General features: G+C 51.3%; 1 protein-coding gene across 1 annotated transcript in view; it reads right to left on the reverse strand.

Annotated features, from left to right (window-relative positions):
• The window catches only part of LOC142908540 (uncharacterized), an 83,296-nt gene that overhangs the window by 54,924 nt on the left and 4,917 nt on the right, over positions 1–23,455 (reverse strand). The window contains exon 2 of the mRNA XM_076059279.1: positions 18,413–18,498. Within this exon, the coding sequence (XP_075915394.1) occupies positions 18,413–18,497 (85 nt within the window). The 5' untranslated portion in view covers position 18,498. The remainder of the gene's footprint in view (positions 1–18,412; positions 18,499–23,455) is intronic.

Consider the following 23,455-nt stretch of genomic DNA (forward strand, 5'->3'; position numbering starts at 1 on the left):
AGTCACTCACCAAGTCACTCACCAGGTCACTCACCAGGTAACTCACCAAGTCACTCACCAAGTCACTCACCAAGTCACTCACCAAGTCACTCACCAGCTCACTCACCAGGTCACTCACCAAGTCACTCACCAAGTCACTCACCAAGTCACTCACCAGGTCACTCACCAAGTCACTCACCAAGTCACTCACCAAGTCACTCACCAGGCCACTCACCAAGTCACTCACCAAGTCACTCACCAGGTCACTCACCAGGTCACTCACCAAGTCACTCACCAAGTCACTCACCAGGTCACTCACCAAGTCACTCACCAAGTCACTCACCAAGTCACTCACCAGGTCACTCACCAGGTCACTCACCAAGTCACTCACCAAGTCACTCACCAGGTCACTCACCAGGTCACTCACCAGGTCACTCACCAGGTCACTCACCAAGTCACTCACCAAGTCACTCACCAAGTCACTCACCAAGTCACTCACCAGGTCACTCACCAGGTTACTCACCAGGTCACTCACCAGGTCACTCACCAGGTCACTCACCAAGTCACTCACCAGGTCACTCACCAGGTCACTCACCAGGTCACTCACCAGGTCACTCACCAAGTCACTCACCAGGTCACTCACCAAGTCACTCACCAAGTCACTCACCAAGTCACTCACCAGGTCACTCACCAAGTCACTCACCAAGTCACTCACCAAGTCACTCACCAAGTCACTCACCAAGTCACTCACCAGGTCACTCACCAAGTCACTCACCAAGTCACTCACCAAGTCACTCACCAGGTCACTCACCAAGTCACTCACCAAGTCACTCACCAGGTCACTCACCAAGTCACTCACCAGGTCACTCACCAAGTCACTCACCAAGTCACTCACCAAGTCACTCACCAGGTCACTCACCAAGTCACTCACCAAGTCACTCACCAGGCCACTCACCAAGTCACTCACCAGGTCACTCACCAAGTCACTCACCAAGTCACTCACCAGGTGACTCACCAGGTCACTCACCAAGTCACTCACCAAGTCACTCACCAAGTCACTCACCAAGTCACTCACCAGGTCACTCACCAAGTCACTCACCAAGTCACTCACCAAGTCACTCACCAGGTCACTCACCAAGTCACTCACCAAGTCACTCACCAGGTCACTCACCAAGTCACTCACCAAGTCACTCACCAGGTCACTCACCAAGTCACTCACCAAGTCACTCACCAGGTCACTCACCAAGTCACTCACCAAGTCACTCACCAAGTCACTCACCAGGTCACTCACCAAGTAACTCACCAAGTCACTCACCAAGTCACTCACCAGGTCACTCACCAAGTCACTCACCAGGTCACTCACCAGGTCACTCACCAGGTCACTCACCAAGTCACTCACCAAGTCACTCACCAGGTCACTCACCAAGTCACTCACCAGGTCACTCACCAAGTCACTCACCAGGTCACTCACCAAGTCACTCACCAAGTCACTCACCAGGTCACTCACCAAGTCACTCACCAAGTCACTCACCAGGTCACTCACCAAGTCACTCACCAAGTCACTCACCAAGTCACTCACCAGGTCACTCACCAAGTCACTCACCAGGTCACTCACCAAGTCACTCACCAGGTCACTCACCAAGTCACTCACCAGGTCACTCACCAAGTCACTCACCAAGTCACTCACCAAGTCACTCACCAGGTCACTCACCAAGTCACTCACCAGGTCACTCACCAGGTCACTCACCAAGTCACTCACCAGGTCACTCACCAGGTCACTCACCAGGTCACTCAACAAGTCACTCACCAGGTCACTCACCAAGTCACTCACCAAGTCACTCACCAAGTCACTCACCAGGTCACTCACCAAGTCACTCACCAAGTCACTCACCAGGTCACTCACCAAGTCACTCACCAAGTCACTCACCAGGTCACTCACAAAGTCACTCACCAGGTCACTCACCAGGTGACTCACCAAGTCACTCACCAGGTCACTCACCAAGTCACTCACCAAGTCACTCACCAGGTCACTCACCAAGTCACTCACCAGGTCACTCACCAGGTCACTCACCAAGTCACTCACCAGGTGACTCACCAAGTCACTCACCAGGTCACTCACCAAGTCACTCACCAAGTCACTCACCAAGTCACTCACCAAGTCACTCACCAGGTTACTCACCAAGTCACTCACCAAGTCACTCACCAAGTCACTCACGAAGTCACTCACCAGGTCACTCACCAAGTCACTCACCAAGTCACTCACCAGGTCACTCACCAAGTCACTCACCAGGTCACTCACCAAGTCACTCACCAAGTCACTCACCAGGTCACTCACCAAGTCACTCACCAAGTCACTCACCAAGTCACTCACCAGGTCACTCACCAAGTCACTCACCAAGTCACTCACCAGGTCACTCACCAAGTCACTCACCAGTTCACTCACCAGGTCACTCACCAAGTCACTCACCAGGTCACTCACCAAGTCACTCACCAAGTCACTCACCAAGTCACTCACCAGGTGACTCACCAAGTCACTCACCAGGTCACTCACCAAGTCACTCACCAGGTGACTCACCAAGTCACTCACCAAGTCACTCACCAAGTCACTCACCAAGTCACTCACCAAGTCACTCACCAGGTCACTCACCAAGTCACTCACCAGGTCACTCACCAAGTCACTCACCAAGTCACTCACCAGGTCACTCACCAAGTCACTCACCAAGTCACTCACCAAGTCACTCACCAGGTCACTCACCAAGTCACTCACCAGGTCACTCACCAGGTCACTCACCAGGTCACTCACCAAGTCACTCACCAAGTCACTCACCAGCTCACTCACCAGGTCACTCACCAAGTCACTCACCAAGTCACTCACCAAGTCACTCACCAGGTCACTCACCAAGTCACTCACCAAGTCACTCACCAAGTCACTCACCAGGCCACTCACCAAGTCACTCACCAGGTCACTCACCAGGTCACTCACCAAGTCACTCACCAAGTCACTCACCAAGTCACTCACCAAGTCACTCACCAAGTCACTCACCAAGTCACTCACCAAGTCACTCACCAAGTCACTCACCAGGTCACTCACCAGGTCACTCACCAAGTCACTCACCAGGTCACTCACCAAGTCACTCACCAGGTCACTCACCAAGTCACTCACCAAGTCACTCACCAAGTCACTCACCAAGTCACTCACCAGGTCACTCACCAGGTTACTCACCAGGTCACTCACCAGGTCACTCACCAAGTCACTCACCAGGTCACTCACCAGGTCACTCACCAGGTCACTCACCAAGTCACTCACCAGGTCACTCAACAAGTCACTCACCAGGTCACTCACCAAGTCACTCACCAAGTCACTCACCAAGTCACTCACCAGGTCACTCACCAAGTCACTCACCAAGTCACTCACCAGGTCACTCACCAAGTCACTCACCAAGTCACTCACCAGGTCACTCACAAAGTCACTCACCAGGTCACTCACCAGGTGACTCACCAAGTCACTCACCAGGTCACTCACCAAGTCACTCACCAAGTCACTCACCAGGTCACTCACCAAGTCACTCACCAGGTCACTCACCAGGTCACTCACCAAGTCACTCACCAGGTGACTCACCAAGTCACTCACCAGGTCACTCACCAAGTCACTCACCAAGTCACTCACCAAGTCACTCACCAAGTCACTCACCAAGTCACTCACCAGGTTACTCACCAAGTCACTCACCAAGTCACTCACCAAGTCACTCACGAAGTCACTCACCAGGTCACTCACCAAGTCACTCACCAAGTCACTCACCAGGTCACTCACCAAGTCACTCACCAGGTCACTCACCAAGTCACTCACCAAGTCACTCACCAGGTCACTCACCAAGTCACTCACCAAGTCACTCACCAAGTCACTCACCAGGTCACTCACCAAGTCACTCACCAAGTCACTCACCAGGTCACTCACCAAGTCACTCACCAGGTCACTCACCAAGTCACTCACCAAGTCACTCACCAGGTCACTCACCAAGTCACTCACCAAGTCACTCACCAAGTCACTCACCAGGTCACTCACCAAGTCACTCACCAGGTCACTCACCAGGTCACTCACCAAGTCACTCACCAAGTCACTCACCAAGTCACTCACCAGCTCACTCACCAGGTCACTCACCAAGTCACTCACCAAGTCACTCACCAAGTCACTCACCAGGTCACTCACCAAGTCACTCACCAAGTCACTCACCAAGTCACTCACCAGGCCACTCACCAAGTCACTCACCAGGTCACTCACCAGGTCACTCACCAAGTCACTCACCAAGTCACTCACCAAGTCACTCACCAAGTCACTCACCAGGTCACTCACCAAGTCACTCACCAAGTCACTCACCAAGTCACTCACCAGGTCACTCACCAAGTCACTCACCAAGTCACTCACCAGGTCACTCACCAGGTCACTCACCAAGTCACTCACCAGGTCACTCACCAAGTCACTCACCAAGTCACTCACCAAGTCACTCACCAGGTCACTCACCAGGTCACTCACCAGGTCACTCACCAGGTCACTCACCAGGTCACTCACCAAGTCACTCACCAGGTCACTCACCAAGTCACTCACCAAGTCACTCACCAAGTCACTCACCAGGTCACTCACCAGGTCACTCACCAAGTCACTCACCAAGTCACTCACCAGGTCACTCACCAAGTCACTCACCAAGTCACTCACCAGGTCACTCACCAGGTCACTCACCAAGTCACTCACCAGGTCACTCACCAAGTCACTCACCAAGTCACTCACCAGGTCACTCACCAAGTCACTCACCAAGTCACTCACCAGGTCACTCACCAGGTCACTCAACAAGTCACTCACCAGGTCACTCACCAGGTCACTCACCAGGTCACTCACCAAGTCACTCACCAGGTCACTCACCAAGTCACTCACCAGGTGACTCACCAGGTCACTCACCAGGTGACTCACCAGGTCACTCACCAAGTCACTCACCAAGTCACTCACCAAGTCACTCACCAGGTCACTCACCAAGTCACTCACCAGGTGACTCACCAAGTCACTCACCAAGTCACTCACCAAGTCACTCACCAGGTCACTCACCAAGTCACTCACCAAGTCACTCACCAAGTCACTCACCAGGTCACTCACTCACCAAGTCACTCACCAAGTCACTCACCAGGTCACTCACCAGGTCACTCACCAAGTCACTCACCAAGTCACTCACCAAGTCACTCACCAGGTCACTCACCAAGTCACTCACCAGGTCACTCACCAAGTCACTCACCAGGTCACTCACCAAGTCACTCACCAGGTGACTCACCAAGTCACTCACCAAGTCACTCACCAGGTCACTCACCAGGTCACTCACCAAGTCACTCACCAGGTCACTCACCAAGTCACTCACCAGGTGACTCACCAAGTCACTCACCAGGTCACTCACCAGGTCACTCACCAAGTCACTCACCAGGTCACTCACCAAGTCACTCACCAGGTCACTCACCAGGTCACTCACCAAGTCACTCACCAGGTCACTCACCAGGTCACTCACCAAGTCACTCACCAAGTCACTCACCAAGTCACTCACCAAGTGACTCACCAAGTCACTCACCAGGTCACTCACCAGGTCACTCACCAAGTCACTCACCAAGTCACTCACCAAGTCACTCACCAGGTCACTCACCAAGTCACTCACCAGGTCACTCACCAAGTCACTCACCAGGTCACTCACCAAGTCACTCACCAGGTCACTCACCAAGTCACTCACCAGGTCACTCACCAAGTCACTCACCAAGTCACTCACCAAGTCACTCACCACACCACTCACCAAGTCACTCACCAAGTCACTCACCAGGTCACTCACCAAGTCACTCACCAGGTCACTCACCAAGTCACTCACCAAGTCACTCACCAAGTCACTCACCAAGTCACTCACCACACCACTCACCACACCACTCACCACACCACTCACCACTCACCACACCACTCACCACACCACTCACCACTCACCACACCACTCACCACACCACTCACCACTCACCACATCACTCACCACACCACTCACCACTCACCACACCACTCACCACTCACCACACCACTCACCACTCACCACACCAACAACAACAACCGCCATTCGCCACTACGTGGCAGTGACGTCACCACGACGCTTGTGCCAGGCTATGTGCACCCTGAGGCCACGTGAAGTGTCGAACGCCCGCTGGCAGGAGGTCACGGGGCAGACCCAGCAGGTGCCACGGGTCGACTGACTCAGATGACTGAGATGAGTGGCTGATGCACCACCTGTGCCCCCTACTGTGCCAACCCGCTGTGCTTTAGCCACCCGGCGCTCCGCTCGTTGTTGTGAGCGTCGCTCCTCCGCCCTCCGTTGTTGTTGGAGGGCGACTGCCTCCAACTGCCTAGTAGCGTCCTTCACGAGCCTCCTCCACAGAGGCCGATCTTGACACCGCTGGTACCAGTCATCGGCAAGTCCACTCAGCTCCACGTCCTCCTGTACCACATCACTCCATCTCTTCTCTAGCCCGTGCCGCGCCCGTTTAGCCCCCTTGATCCGGCCGAACAAAAGCTGTTTGGGCATGCGGTGGCTGGGCATGCGGGCTACATGACCCAGCCATCGCAGCCTTGCCTGCCGGAGGAGCTCACCGATGGGACCTTGCCCAGATCGTTCAAGAATTTGTGAGCTCCTTACACAATCCATTCTGGTTAAACCCAGGATGGATCGTAGGCAGGCCAGCCTAAATGTTTCTAACCGGCGAAGATGTTCCATTAGGGGGGTCCACGTTTCGCAAGCGTAGAGAAGGGAGGGAATGACCGTGGCCGAGAAGACCTGAAGCTTAGTGCGGAGCAACAGACCAGGTAGCTTCCACACAGCGTTACGCAACCGATGAAAAGATATTGCCGCTCGACTGATTCGGAGTGAGACCTCTGCTGTTAAACCGGAGCCGGTCATAAGCACACTGCCCAGGTATGGGAAACTCTCCACTCTCTCCACAACTGCCCCATCACCGATTGGGAGTTGTGGGGGTGGAGTGTCCGATGGTACAAAATACCCAGGCAGGTGCTTAGTTTTGGTGGGGCTGATGGTAAGGCCCCACCTCTTATTGGCACGCTCCAGTCTCAGCAGCAGCGTCTCCAACTCCTCCTCTGAATGAGCAGCTATTACCAAATCATCGGCATACATAAAGTGGTTGAGCAATAGGGAGCCATCCCTTGACCGCACCCGGGCATCGATCAGCCTCCCATTATATCTGTACCATATGGAGATTCCCCTGATACAGCTATTGAAGGCTTCACGAACTACGTGGTCAAAATAGATGTTAAATAATGTGGGAGCCAGAGGACATCCCTGTCTCACCACAAGGTGTACAGGGAATGGCTCTGACTCCCGGCCACGTAGTTTTACCCGGGCCCGCTCACCATCATGAAGGGCCTTAATGATCGTGAGCAGAGGGTCAGGTACTCCAAAAGCACGAAGAACAACCCAGAGCCCAGGCCTACTGATGGTATCATAGGCCTTGACCAGGTCAATAAAGCAGAGATGTAGGTCTTGTTGGAATTCCCTACACCTCTGCTGTAGCAGACAGACAGAAAATATGGCATCTGTGCAGGACCGCCCTTTCCTGAAACCGCATTGGGGCTCCGCAAGCCTCTCCTCAGCGTGCCTGGCAAGGCGATGTTGAATAATCCTTGCCAGGACCTTTCCCGGCAAACTGAGGAGTGAGATGCCCCTGTAGTTGTTACAGTCTGTGCGGTCCCCCTTCTTAAAGAGGGGGACCACCAGGGCATCCTTCCAATCCTGCGGAACCCGTCCAGTGGTCCAGACTGTTGTTATGATGTCATATAGGGCAGTCTGTGCACAAACGCCACCCTCCCTCAGCATTTCGCTTGGGAGATCATCTCTGTCCGGTGCCTTTCCTGATCTCAGACTCTGGATTGCCTTCAGTACTTCCTCAACAGATGGCACCTCAGTCAGCCACTCACAGGGGGTGACTTCTTCCAATATTTGAGGCACCGCAGCCTCAGCAGGGTCATCCTCACTTTGTGCCACGATGTTTTCCTGGCTGATGGATTTTCCCTTCCCCAGGACCTCACAGAAATGCTCAGCAAATCTGCAAACCTGTTCCTAGGGGTCGGAGATTGGATCACCGTTTTTTCCCCTAATGACGGTAATAGGTGTGGTGCTTCAGGTTACTTTTTTGATGGAGTTAAATAGAGATTTGTGATCACGGGCCACTGAGGCAGACTCCATCTCCTCATCAACCCGCGACCACCACTCATCCTTGCAGCGCCTCACGGCTCTCCGAACCTCCGAGCGAAGGCTGCGGTAAGCCTCCTCATTCTCTGACGTGGGATTCTGTAGCCGATGACAGTGGGCCTGTCGCTTTTTCTCAACCATCCTGAACACCTCCTCTGTCAGCCAGGGTCTCTGGGGAGGTCTGGACCACGTACCCAAAGCAGCCATTGCAGCTGCATGAGTCACAGTCCTAAACCTCGCCCATTTCCCCTCGACATCAGGAGGAGTCGGGGACGATGCCAATCCCAGCCGCAAGCGATGATGAAATTCTCGCTTGCAACTTTCATCAGATAACTGAGACCAGGCCACTTTAGGTTGGAATGGGGTCCTGGGTGTACACCCACCACCGGAGTGGAAGAATGGCAGGCGCATCTTACAGATGACTAGTCGATGGTCAGAGGGCAGATCAGCTCCACGGTAGGTCCTGGTGTCAAGGACATGGGCTCGCATCCGCTGGTCCGTCACTATGTAGTCCAGCAGATGTTCTTGCTTGGACCCGGCATGCATCCATGATGTTGTGTGGATGCGCCGATGCCGGAACAGCGTGTTGGTAATTACAAGCCCATGGGCTGCACAAAAATCTAGCAGCCTCCTACCGTTGTTATTGAGCTGATCTGGCCCATGCCTTCCAATCACTCCAGACCAGGTCCCAGAGTCATGAACAACTCGGGTATTGAAGTCACCCAACATGATGACTCTATCCCGAGGGGCCACTTTAGCCAGCACCTGTGACAGGAGGTCACCACACCACTCACCACACCACTCACCACACCACTCACCACTCACCACACCACTCACCACTCACCACACCACTCACCACACCACGCCACTCACCACTCACCACCACTCACCACTCACCACACCACTCACCACACCACTCACCACACCACTCACTAACCCACTCACCACGCCACTCACCTCACCACTCACCACTCACTCACCACACCACTCACCACACCACTCACCACACCACTCACCACTCACCACACCACTCACCACACCACTCACCTCACAACACCACTCACCACACCACTCACCACTCACCACTCACTAACCCACTCACCACACCCCTCACCACACCACTCACCACACCACTCACCACTCACCACCCCACTCACCACTCAAAAATAACCCATCACCACACCACTCACCACACCACTCACCACACCACACACCACTCACCACTCACCACACCACTCACTAACCCACTCACCACACCACTCACTACACCACTCACCACTCACCACACCACTCACCACTCACCACCACTCACCACTCACCACACCACTCACCACTCACCACCCTACTCACCACACCACTCACCACACCACTCACCACACCACTGACCACTCACTCACCACTCACCACCACAACTCACCACCCTCACTCACTCTCACTACACCACTCACCACTCACCACACCACTCACCACTCACCCTCACTCACCACTCACTCACTCACTCACCACACCACTCACCACTCACCACACCACTCACCACACCACTCACCACACCACTCACCACTCACCACACCACTCACCACAACACTCACCACTCACCACACCACTCACCACCACTCACTCACTCACCACTCATCCTCACCACTCACCACACCACTCACCACACCACTCACCACACCACTCACCACTCACTCACCACACCACTCACCACTCACCACACCACTCACCACTCACTCACCACACCACTCACCACTCACCACACCACTCACTCACCACACCACTCACCACTCACCACACCACTCACTCACCACACCACTCACCACTCACTAACCCACTCACCACTCACTCACCACACCACTCACCACTCACCACACCACTCACCACACCACTCACCACACCACTCACCACTCACCACACCACTCACCACTCACTCACCACTCCTCACCACTCCCCACTCACTAACCCACTCACCACACCACTCACCACACCACTCACCACACCACTCACCACTCACCACACCACTCACCACACCACTCACCACTCACCACACCACTCACCACACCACTCACCACCACTCACTCACTCACCACACCACTCACATCACCACTCACCACACCACTCACCACTCACTCACCACACCACTCACCACTCACCACACCACTCACCACACCACTCACCACTCACCACACCACACCACTCACCACACCACTCACCACTCACCACACCACTCACCACACCACTCACCACACCACTCACTACACCACTCACCACACCACTCACCACTCACCACACCACTCACCACTCACCACACCACTCACCACACCACTCACCACTCACCACTCACCACACCACTCACCACACCACTCACCACACCACTCACCACACCACTCACCACTCACCACCCCACTCACCACACCACTCACCACACCACTCACCACATCACTCACCACTCACCACACCACTCACCACTCACCACACCACTCACCACACACTCACCCACTCACCAACCACTCACCACACTCACCACAACACTCACCACTCACCACACCACTCACCACTCACACCCCACTCACCACACCACTCACCACACCACTCACCACACCACTCACCACTCACCACACCACTCACCACTCACCACACCACTCACCACTCACCACTCACCACACCACTCACCACACCACTCACCATACCACTCACCACACCACTCACCACTCCTCACCACTCACCACTCACCACACCACTCACCACACCACTCACCACACCACTCACGACTCACCACACCACTCACCACACCACTCACCACACCACTCACCACACCACTCACCACTCACTCACCACACCACTCACCACACCACACACCACTCACCACACCACTCACTACACCACTCACCACTCACCACACCACTCACCACTCACCACCACTCACCACACCACTCACCACTCACCACCCTACTCACCACACCACTCACCACACCACTCACCACTCACCACACCACTCACCACTCACCCTCACTCACCACTCACTCACTCACCACACCACTCACCACACCACTCACCACTCACCACACCACTCACCACTCACCACACCACTCACCACTCACTCACCACACCACTCACCACTCACCACACCACTCACCACTCACTCACCACACCACTCACCACTCACCACACCACTCACCACTCACTCACCACAGCCACTCACCACTCACCACACCACTCACCACTCACTCACCACACCACTCACCAATCACTAACCCACTCACCACTCACTCACCACACCACTCACCACACCACTCACCACACCACTCACCACTCACCACACCACTCACCACTCACTCACCACTCCTCACCACTCACCACTCACTAACCCACTCACCACACCACTCACCACACCACTCACCACACCACTCACCACTCACCACACCACTCACCACACCACTCACCACACCACTCACCACACCACTCACCACCACTCACCACTCACCACACCACTCACCACACCACTCACCACTCACTCACCACACCACTCACCACACCACTCACCACACCACTCACCACTCACCACACCACTCACCACACCACTCACCACCACTCACTCACTCACCACACCACTCACCTCACCACTCACCACTCACTCACCACACCACTCACCACTCACCACACCACTCACCACTCACCACACCACACCACTCACCACACCACTCACCACTCACCACACCACTCACCACACCACTCACCACACCACTCACCACTCAAAACACCACTCACCACACCACTCACCACACCACTCACCACACCACTCACCACACCACTCACCACTCAAAACACCACTCACCACACCACTCACCACACCACTCACCACTCAAAACACCACTCACCACACCACTCACCACACCACTCACCACCACTACACCACTCACCACACCACTCACCACTCACCACACCACTCACCACTCACCACACCACTCACCACACCACTCACCACTCACCACTCACCACACCACTCACCACACCACTCACCACACCACTCACCACTCACCACACCACTCACCACACCACTCACCACACCACTCACCACACCACACACCACTCACCACTCACCACACCACTCACCACACCACTCACCCACTCACCACACCACTCACCCACTCACTCACCACTCACTCACTCACCCACTCACCACACCACTCACCCACTCACCACACCACTCACCACAACACTCACCACTCACCACACCACTCACCACACCACTCACCACACCACTCACCACATCACTCACCACTCACCACACCACTCACCACTCACCACACCACTCACCACACCACTCACCCACTCACCAGACCACTCACCACACGACTCACCACAACACTCACCACTCACCACACCACTCACCACTCACTACCCCACTCACCACACACTCACCACACCACTCACCACTCACCACACCACTCACCACTCACCACTCACCACACCACTCACCACACCACTCACCATACCACTCACCACACCACTCACCACTCCTCACCACTCACCACTCACCACACCACTCACCACACCACTCACCACACCACTCACCACACCACTCACCACTCACCACACCACTCACCACACCACTCACCACACCACTCACCACACCACTCACCACTCACCCCACCACTCACCACTCACTCACCCACTCACATCACCACACGACTCACCACTCACCACACCACTCACCACTCACCCTCACTCACCACTCACTCACTCACTCACCACACCACTCACCACTCACCACACCACTCACCACACCACTCACCACACCACTCACCACTCTCCACACCACTCACCACACCACTCACCACACCACTCACCACTCACCACACCACTCACCACTCACTCACCACTCCTCACCACTCACCACTCACTAACCCACTCACCACACCACTCACCACACCACTCACCACACCACTCACCACTCATCACACCACTCACCACACCACTCACCACCACTCACTCACTCACCACACCACTCACCTCACCACTCACCACACCACTCACCACTCACTCACCACACCACTCACCACTCACCATACCAATCACCACTCACTCACCACACCACTCACCACACCACTCACCACTCACTCACCACACCACTCACCACACCACTCACCACACCACTCACCACACCACTCACCACTCACCACACCACTCACCACACCACTCACCACCACTCACTCACTCACCACACCACTCACCTCACCACTCACCACACCACTCACCACTCACTCACCACACCACTCACCACTCACCACACCACTCACCACTCACCACACCACTCACCACACCACTCACCACACCACTCACCACTCAAAACACCACTCACCACACCACTCACCACACCACTCACTACACCACTCACCACACCACTCACCACTCACCACACCACTCACCACTCACCACACCACTCACCACACCACTCACCACTCACCACTCACCACACCACTCACCACAGCACTCACCACACCACTCACCACACCACTCACCACACCACTCACCACACCACTCACCACTCACCACACCACTCACCACACCACTCACCACACCACTCACCACACCACTCACCACTCACCACTCACCACACACTCAGCACACCACTCACCACACCACTCACCACACCACACACCACTCACCACTCACCACACCACTCACCCACTCACCACACCACTCACCACAACACTCACCACTCACCACACCACTCACCACACCACTCACCACACCACATCACTCACCACTCACCACACCACTCACCACTCACCACACCACTCACCACACCACTCACCCACTCACCAGACCACTCACCACACGACTCACCACAACACTCACCACTCACCACACCACTCACCACACCACTCACCACACACTCACCACACCACTCACGACTCACCACACCACACACCACTCACCACCACTCACCAACTCACCACACCACTCACCACTCACCAACACCACTCACCACACCACTCACCACTCACTCACCCACTCACTCACCACACCACTCACCACTCACCACACCACTCACCACTCACCCTCACTCACCACTCACTCACTCACTCACCACACCACTCACCACTCACCACACCACTCACCACACCACTCACCACTCACCACACCACTCACCACTCACCACACCACTCACCACTCACCACCCCACTCACCACACCACTCACCACACCACTCACCACTCACCACACCACTCACCACACCACTCACCACACCACTCACCACTCACTCACCACACCACTCACCACTCACCACACCACTCACCACTCACTCACCACTCCTCACCACTCACCACTCACTAACCCACTCACCACACCACTCACCGCACCACTCACTACACCACTCACCACACCACTCACCACTCACCACACCACTCACCACTCACCACACCACTCACCACACCACTCACCACACCACTCACCACAACACTCACCACACCACTCACCACTCACCACACCACTCACCACTCACCACACCACTCACCACACCACTCACCACACCACTCACCACTCACCACACCACTCACCACACCACTCACCACACCACTCACCACACCACTCACCACACCACTCACCACTCACCACACCACTCACCACACCACTCACCCACTCACCACAACACTCACCACTCACCACACCACTCACCATTCACCACCCAACTCACCACACCACTCACCACACCACTCACCACATCACTCACCACTCACCACACCACTCACCACTCACCACACCACTCACCACACCACTCACCCACTCACGACACCACTCACCACACGACTCACCACACCACTCACCACACCACTCACCACTCACCACACCACTCACCACACCACTCACCACACCACTCACCCACTCACCACACCACTCACCACACCACTCACCACACCACTCACCACACCACTCACCACTCACCACACCACCACTCACCACACCACTCACCACACCACTCACCACACCACTCACCCACTCACCACACCACTCACCACACCACTCACCACACCTCTCACCACTCACCACCCCACTAACCACTCACCACTCACCACACCACTCACCACACACTCACCATACCACTCACCACACCACTCACCACTCCTCACCACTCACCACTCACCACACCACTCACTAACCCACTCACCACACCACTCACCACTCACCACCACTCACCACACCACTCACCACAACACGCACCACACCACTCACCACTCACCACTCACCACACCACTCACCACACCACTCACCACACCACACCACTCACCACTCACCACACCACTCACCACTCACCACACCACTCACCACACCACTCACCACTCACCACACCACTCACCACCACTCACCACCCCACTCACCACACACTCACCACACCACTCACCACATCACTCACCACTCACCACACCACTCACCACACCACTCACCCACTCACCACACCACTCACCACACGACTCACCACAACACTCACCACTCACCACACCACTCACCACTCACTACCCCACTCACCACAACACTCACCACACCACTCACCACTCACCACACCACTCACCACTCACCACACCACTCACCACACCACTCACCACACCACTCACCACACCACTCCCACTCACCACTCACCACACACTCACCACTCACCACACCACTCACCACTCACCACCCCACTCACCACACCACTCACCACACCACTCACCACTCACCACACCACTCACCACACCACTCACCACACCACTCACCACTCACTCACCACACCACTCACCACTCACCACACCACTCACCACTCACTCACCACTCCTCACCACTCACCACTCACTAACCCACTCACCACACCACTCACCGCACCACTCACTACACCACTCACCACACCACTCACCACTCACCACACCACTCACCACTCACCACACCACTCACCACACCACTCACCACACCACTCACCACAACACTCACCACACCACTCACCACTCACCACACCACTCACCACTCACCACACCACTCACCACACCACTCACCACACCACTCACCACTCACCACACCACTCACCACACCACTCACCACACCACTCACCACACCACTCACCACACCACTCACCACTCACCACACCACTCACCACACCACTCACCACACCACTCACCACTCACCACAACACTCACCACTCACCACACCACTCACCATTCACCACCCAACTCACCACACCACTCACCACACCACTCACCACATCACTCACCACTCACCACACCACTCACCACTCACCACACCACTCACCACACACTCACCCACTCACGACACCACTCACCACACGACTCACCACACCACTCACCACACCACTCACCACTCACCACACCACTCACCACACCACTCACCACCACTCACCCACTCACCACACCACTCACCACACCACTCACCACACCACTCACCACACCACTCACCACTCACCACACCACTCACCACTCACCACACCACTCACCACACCACTCACCACACCACACACCCACTCACCACACCACTCACCACACCACTCACCACACCTCTCACCACTCACCACCCCACTAACCACTCACCACTCACCACACCACTCACCACACCACTCACCATACCACTCACCACACCACTCACCACTCCTCACCACTCACCACTCACCACACCACTCACTAACCCACTCACCACACCACTCACCACTCACCACCACTCACCACACCACTCACCACAACACGCACCACACCACTCACCACTCACCACTCACCACACCACTCACCACACCACTCACCACACCACACCACTCACCACTCACCACACCACTCACCACTCACCACACCACTCACCACCACTCACCACCCCACTCACCACACCACTCACCACACCACTCACCACATCACTCACCACTCACCACACCACTCACCACACCACTCACCCACTCACCACACCACTCACCACACGACTCACCACAACACTCACCACTCACCACACCACTCACCACTCACTACCCCACTCACCACACCACTCACCACACCACTCACCACACCACTCACCACTCACCACACCACTCACCACACCACTCACCACACCACTCACCACACCACACACCACTCACCACACCACTCACCACTCACCACACCACTCATCACTCACCACACCACTCACCACCACTCACCACACCACTCACCACACCACTCACCACACCACTCACTCACCACTCACCACACCACTCACAAAACCACTCACCACACCACTCACTCACCACACCACTCACCACACCACTCACCACACCACTCACCACACCACTCACTCACCACACCACTCACCACTCACTCACCACTCACCACACCACTCACCACACCACTCTTCACTCACCACCACTCACTCACTCACTCACCACTCACCACACCACTCACCCACTCACCATTCACTCACCACTCACCACTCACCACACCACTCACCACACCACTCACCACACCACTCACCACACCACTCACCACACCACTCACCACTCACTCACCACCACTCACCACACCATCCACTAACTCACTCACCACCACTCACCACTCACCACACCACTCACCACTCACTCACCACTCACCCACTCACCACACCACTCACCACACACCCCTCACTCACCACTCACTCACTCACCACACCACTCACCACACACCCCTCACTCACCACTCACCACTCACTCACCACTCACCCACTCACCCACTCACCACTCACCACTCACCTCACCACTCACCCACTCACCACTCACCACACCACTCACCACTCACCTCACCACTCACCACCCCACTCACCACTCACCACCCCACTCACCACTCACTCACCACACCACTCACCACTCACCACTCACTCACCACTCACCCACTCACCCACTCACCACTCACCACTCACTCACCACTCACCACTCACCACACCACTCACCACACCACTCACCACACCACTCACCCACTCACCCACTCACCACTCACCACACCACTCACCACTCACTCACCACTCACTCACCACTCACTCACTCACTCACCCACTCACCACTCACCACACCACTCACTCACTCACTCACCCACTCACCACACCACTCACCACCACTCACCACTCACCACACCACTCACTCACTCACTCACCACTCACCTCACCACTCACTCACCACTCACCACTCCTCACCTTTAATTGCTGGCTGTCTGTGACGGCTGAGGGGAGGGAGGTCGAGGGGAGGGGCCTTTGGGGGAGACCTCCATCCTGGAAACATCCTGAAGATACACAGAGACTCATAGAGATACATAGAGACACATAGAGATACATAGAGATACATAGAGATACATAGAGAGTCATAGAGATACATAGAGATACATAGAGATACATAGAGACACATAGAGATACATAGAGAGTCATAGAGATACATAGAGACACATAGAGATACATAGAGATACATAGAGATACATAGAGACCCATAGAGACCTATAGAGATACATAGAGATACATAGAGACACATAGACATACATAGAGATACATAGAGATACATAGAGACCCATAGAGACCTATAGAGATACATAGAGATACATAGAGATACATAGAGATACATAGAGATACATAGAGATACACAGAGACTCATAGAGATACATAGAGATACATAGAGACCCATAGAGACACATAGAGACCCATAGAGATACATAGAGATACATAGAGATACATAGACATACATAGAGATACATAGAGACACATAGAGATACATAGACATACATGGAGATACATAGAGATACATAGAGACCCATAGAGATACATAGAGATACATAGAGACACATAGACATACATAGAGATACATAGAGATACATAGAGACCCATAGAGACCTATAGAGATACATAGAGATACATAGAGACACATAGACATACATAGAGATACATAGAGATACATAGAGACCCATAGAGACCTATAGAGATACATAGAGATACATAGAGATACATAGAGATACATAGAGATACATAGAGATACACAGAGACTCATAGAGATACATAGAGATACATAGAGACCCATAGAGACACATAGAGAGTCATAGAGATACATAGAGATACATAGAGACACATAGAGACCTATAGAGATACATAGAGATACATAGAGATACATAGAGACACATAGAGATACATAGAGACCCATAGAGATACATAGAGATACATAGAGACACATAGACATACATAGAGATACATAGAGATACATAGACATACATAGAGATACATAGAGACACATAGAGACACATAGAGATACATAGAGATACATAGAGATACATAGAGACACATAGAGATACATAGACATACATAGAGATACATAGAGACCCATAGAGATACATAGACATACATAGAGATACATAGAGATACATAGAGATACATAGAGATACATAGAGATACATAGAGATACATAGAGATACATAGAGATACATAGAGATACATAGAGACACATAGACATACATAGAGATACATAGAGATACATAGACATACATAGAGATACATAGAGACTCATAGAGATACATAGAGACTCATAGAGATACATAGAGATACATAGAGACCCATAGAGATACATAGACATACATAGAGATACATAGAGACTATTACCATAGAGATACATAGAGATACATAGACATACATAGAGATACATAGAGACCCATAGAGATACATAGACATACATAGAGATACATAGAGACCCATAGAGATACACAGAGACTCATAGAGATACATAGAGACCCATAGAGATACATAGAGACCCATAGAGATACATAGAGACCCATAGAGATACATAGAGACCCATAGAGATACATAGAGATACATAGAGATACATAGACATACATAGAGATACATAGAGACCCATAGAGATACATAGACATACATAGAGATGCATAGAGACCCATAGAGATACATAGAGACCCATAGAGATACATAGAGACCCATAGAGATACATAGAGATACATAAACATACATAGAGATACATAGAGATACATAGAGATACATAGAGACCCATAGAGATACATAGACATACATAGAGATACATAGAGACCCATAGAGATACATAGACATACATAGAGATACATAGAGACTCATAGAGACCCATAGAGATACATAGACATACATAGAGACCCATAGAGATACATAGAGACTCATAGAGATACATAGAGATACATAGAGATCCATAGAGATACATAGACATACATAGAGATACATAGAGACCCATAGAGATACATAGACATACATAGAGACTCATAGAGATACATAGAGATACATAGAGACCCATAGAGATACATAGACATACATAGAGATACATAGAGACCCATAGAGATACATAGAGATACATAGACATACATAGAGATACATAGAGACCCATAGAGATACATAGACATACATAGATATACATAGAGACCCATAGAGATACATAGAGACACATAGAGATACATAGACATACATAGAGATACATAGAGACCCATAGAGATACATAGACATACATAGAGATACATAGAGATACATAGAGATACATAGAGACCGATAGAGATACATAGAGATACATAGAGATACATAGAGACCCATAGAGATACATAGACATACATAGAGATACATAGATACCCATAGAGATACATAGAGATACATAGAGATACATAGACATACATAGAGATACGTAGAGATACATAGAGATACATAGAGACCCATAGAGATACATAGAGATACATAGAGATACATAGAGACCTATAGAGATACATAGACATACAGAGAGATACATAGAGACCCATAGAGATACATAGAGATACATAGACATACATAGAGATACATAGAGATACATAGAGACCCATAGAGATACATAGACATACATAGAGATACATAGATATACATAGAGATACATAGAGACCCATAGAGATACATAGACATACATAGAGATACATAGAGATACATAGAGATACACAGAGACCCATAGAGATACATAGACATACATAGAGATACATAAAGACTCATAGAGATACATAGAGACTCATAGAGATACATAGAGATACATAGAGACCCATAGAGATACATAGACATACGTAGAGATACATAGAGACTCATAGAGATACATAGAGACTCATAGAGATACATAGAGATACATAGAGATACATAGAGACCCATAGAGATACATAGACATACATAGAGATACATAGAGACCCATAGAGATACGTAGACATACATAGAGATACATAGAGACCCATAGAGATATATAGAGATACATAGAGACCCATAGAGATACACAGACATACATAAAGATACATAGAGACCCATAGAGATACATAGAGATACATAGAGACCCATAGAGATACATAGAGATACATAGAGATACATAGACATACATAGAGATACACAGAGACTCATAGAGATACATAGAAACCCATAGAGATACATAGAGACCCATAGAGATACATAGAGACGCATAGAGATACATAGAGATACATAGACATACATAGAGATACATAGAGACCCATAGAGATACATAGAGATACACAGAGATACATAGAGATACATAGAGATACACAGAGATACATAGAGATACACAGAGATACATAGAGATACATAGAGATACATAGAGACTCGGAGATACATAGAGACCCATAGAGATACATAGAGACACATAGAGATACATAGATACATAGAGACTCATAGAGATACATAGAGATACACAGAGATACATAGAGACTCATAGAGATACATAGAGATACACAGAGACCCATAGAGATACATAGACATACAAAAGAGATACATAGAGACCCATAGAGATACACAGAGATACATAGAGATACATAGAGACCCATAGAGATACATAGACATACATAGAGATACATAGAGATACATAGAGATACACAGAGATACATAGAGACACATAGAGATACATAGAGACCCATAGAGATACATAGAGACCCATAGAGATACATAGCGATACATAGAGATACATAGAGTTACATAGAGACCCATAGAGATACATAGAGACCCATAGACATACATAGAGATACAGAGATACATAGACATACATAGAGATACATAGAGATACATAGAGACCCATAGAGATACATAGAGACCCATAGAGATACATAGACATACATAGAGATATATAGAGACCCATAGAGATACATAGAGACCCATAGAGATACATAGAGATACATAGAGACCCATAGAGATACATAGAGATACATAGACATACATAGAGATACATAGAGACCCATAGAGATACATAGAGATACATAGAGATACATAGACCCATAGAGATACATAGAGAACCATAGAGATACATAGAGATACATAGAGACCCATAGAGATACATAGAGATACATAGACATACATAGAGATACATAGACACCCATAGAGATACATAGAGATACATAGAGACCCATAGAGATACATAGACCCATAGAGATACATAGAGACTCATAGAGATACATAGAGACTCATAGAGATACATAGAGACCCATAGAGATACATAGAGATACATAGAGATCCATAGAGACACATAGAGATACATAGAGATACATAGAGACCCATAGAGATACATAGACATACATAGAGATACATAGAGACCCATTGAGATACATAGACATACATGGAGATACATAGAGACCCATAGAGATACATAGATATACATAGAGACCCATAGAGATACATAGAGATACATAGAGATACATAGAGACCCATAGAGATAAATAGAGATACATAGAGATACATAGAGACCCATAGAGATACATAGACATACATAGAGATACATAGAGACCCATAGAGATACATAGACATACATAGAGATACATAGAGACTCATAGAGATACTTAGAGACTCATAGAGACTCATAGAGATACAGAGACATACACAGAGATACATAGAGATACATAGACATACATAGAGATACATAGAGATACATAGAGACCCATAGAGATACATAGACATACACAGAGATACATAGAGATGCATAGAGATGCATAGACATACATAGAGACCCATAGAGATACATAGACATACAAAAGAGATACATAGAGACCCATAGAGATACATAGACATACATAGAGATACATAGATATACATAGAGATACATAGAGACCCATAGAAATACATAGACATACATAGAGATACATAGAGATACACAGAGACCCATAGAGATACATAGACATACATAGAGATACATAGAGACTCATAGAGATACATAGAGACTCATAGAGATAC

The sequence above is a fragment of the Petromyzon marinus genome (genome assembly GCF_048934315.1).
Source record: "Petromyzon marinus isolate PM22_M1 ecotype Great Lakes invasive population chromosome 85 unlocalized genomic scaffold, UKy_Petmar_22M1.pri1.0 chr85_unloc.3, whole genome shotgun sequence".
NCBI classification, from domain to species: domain Eukaryota; kingdom Metazoa; phylum Chordata; class Hyperoartia; order Petromyzontiformes; family Petromyzontidae; genus Petromyzon; species Petromyzon marinus.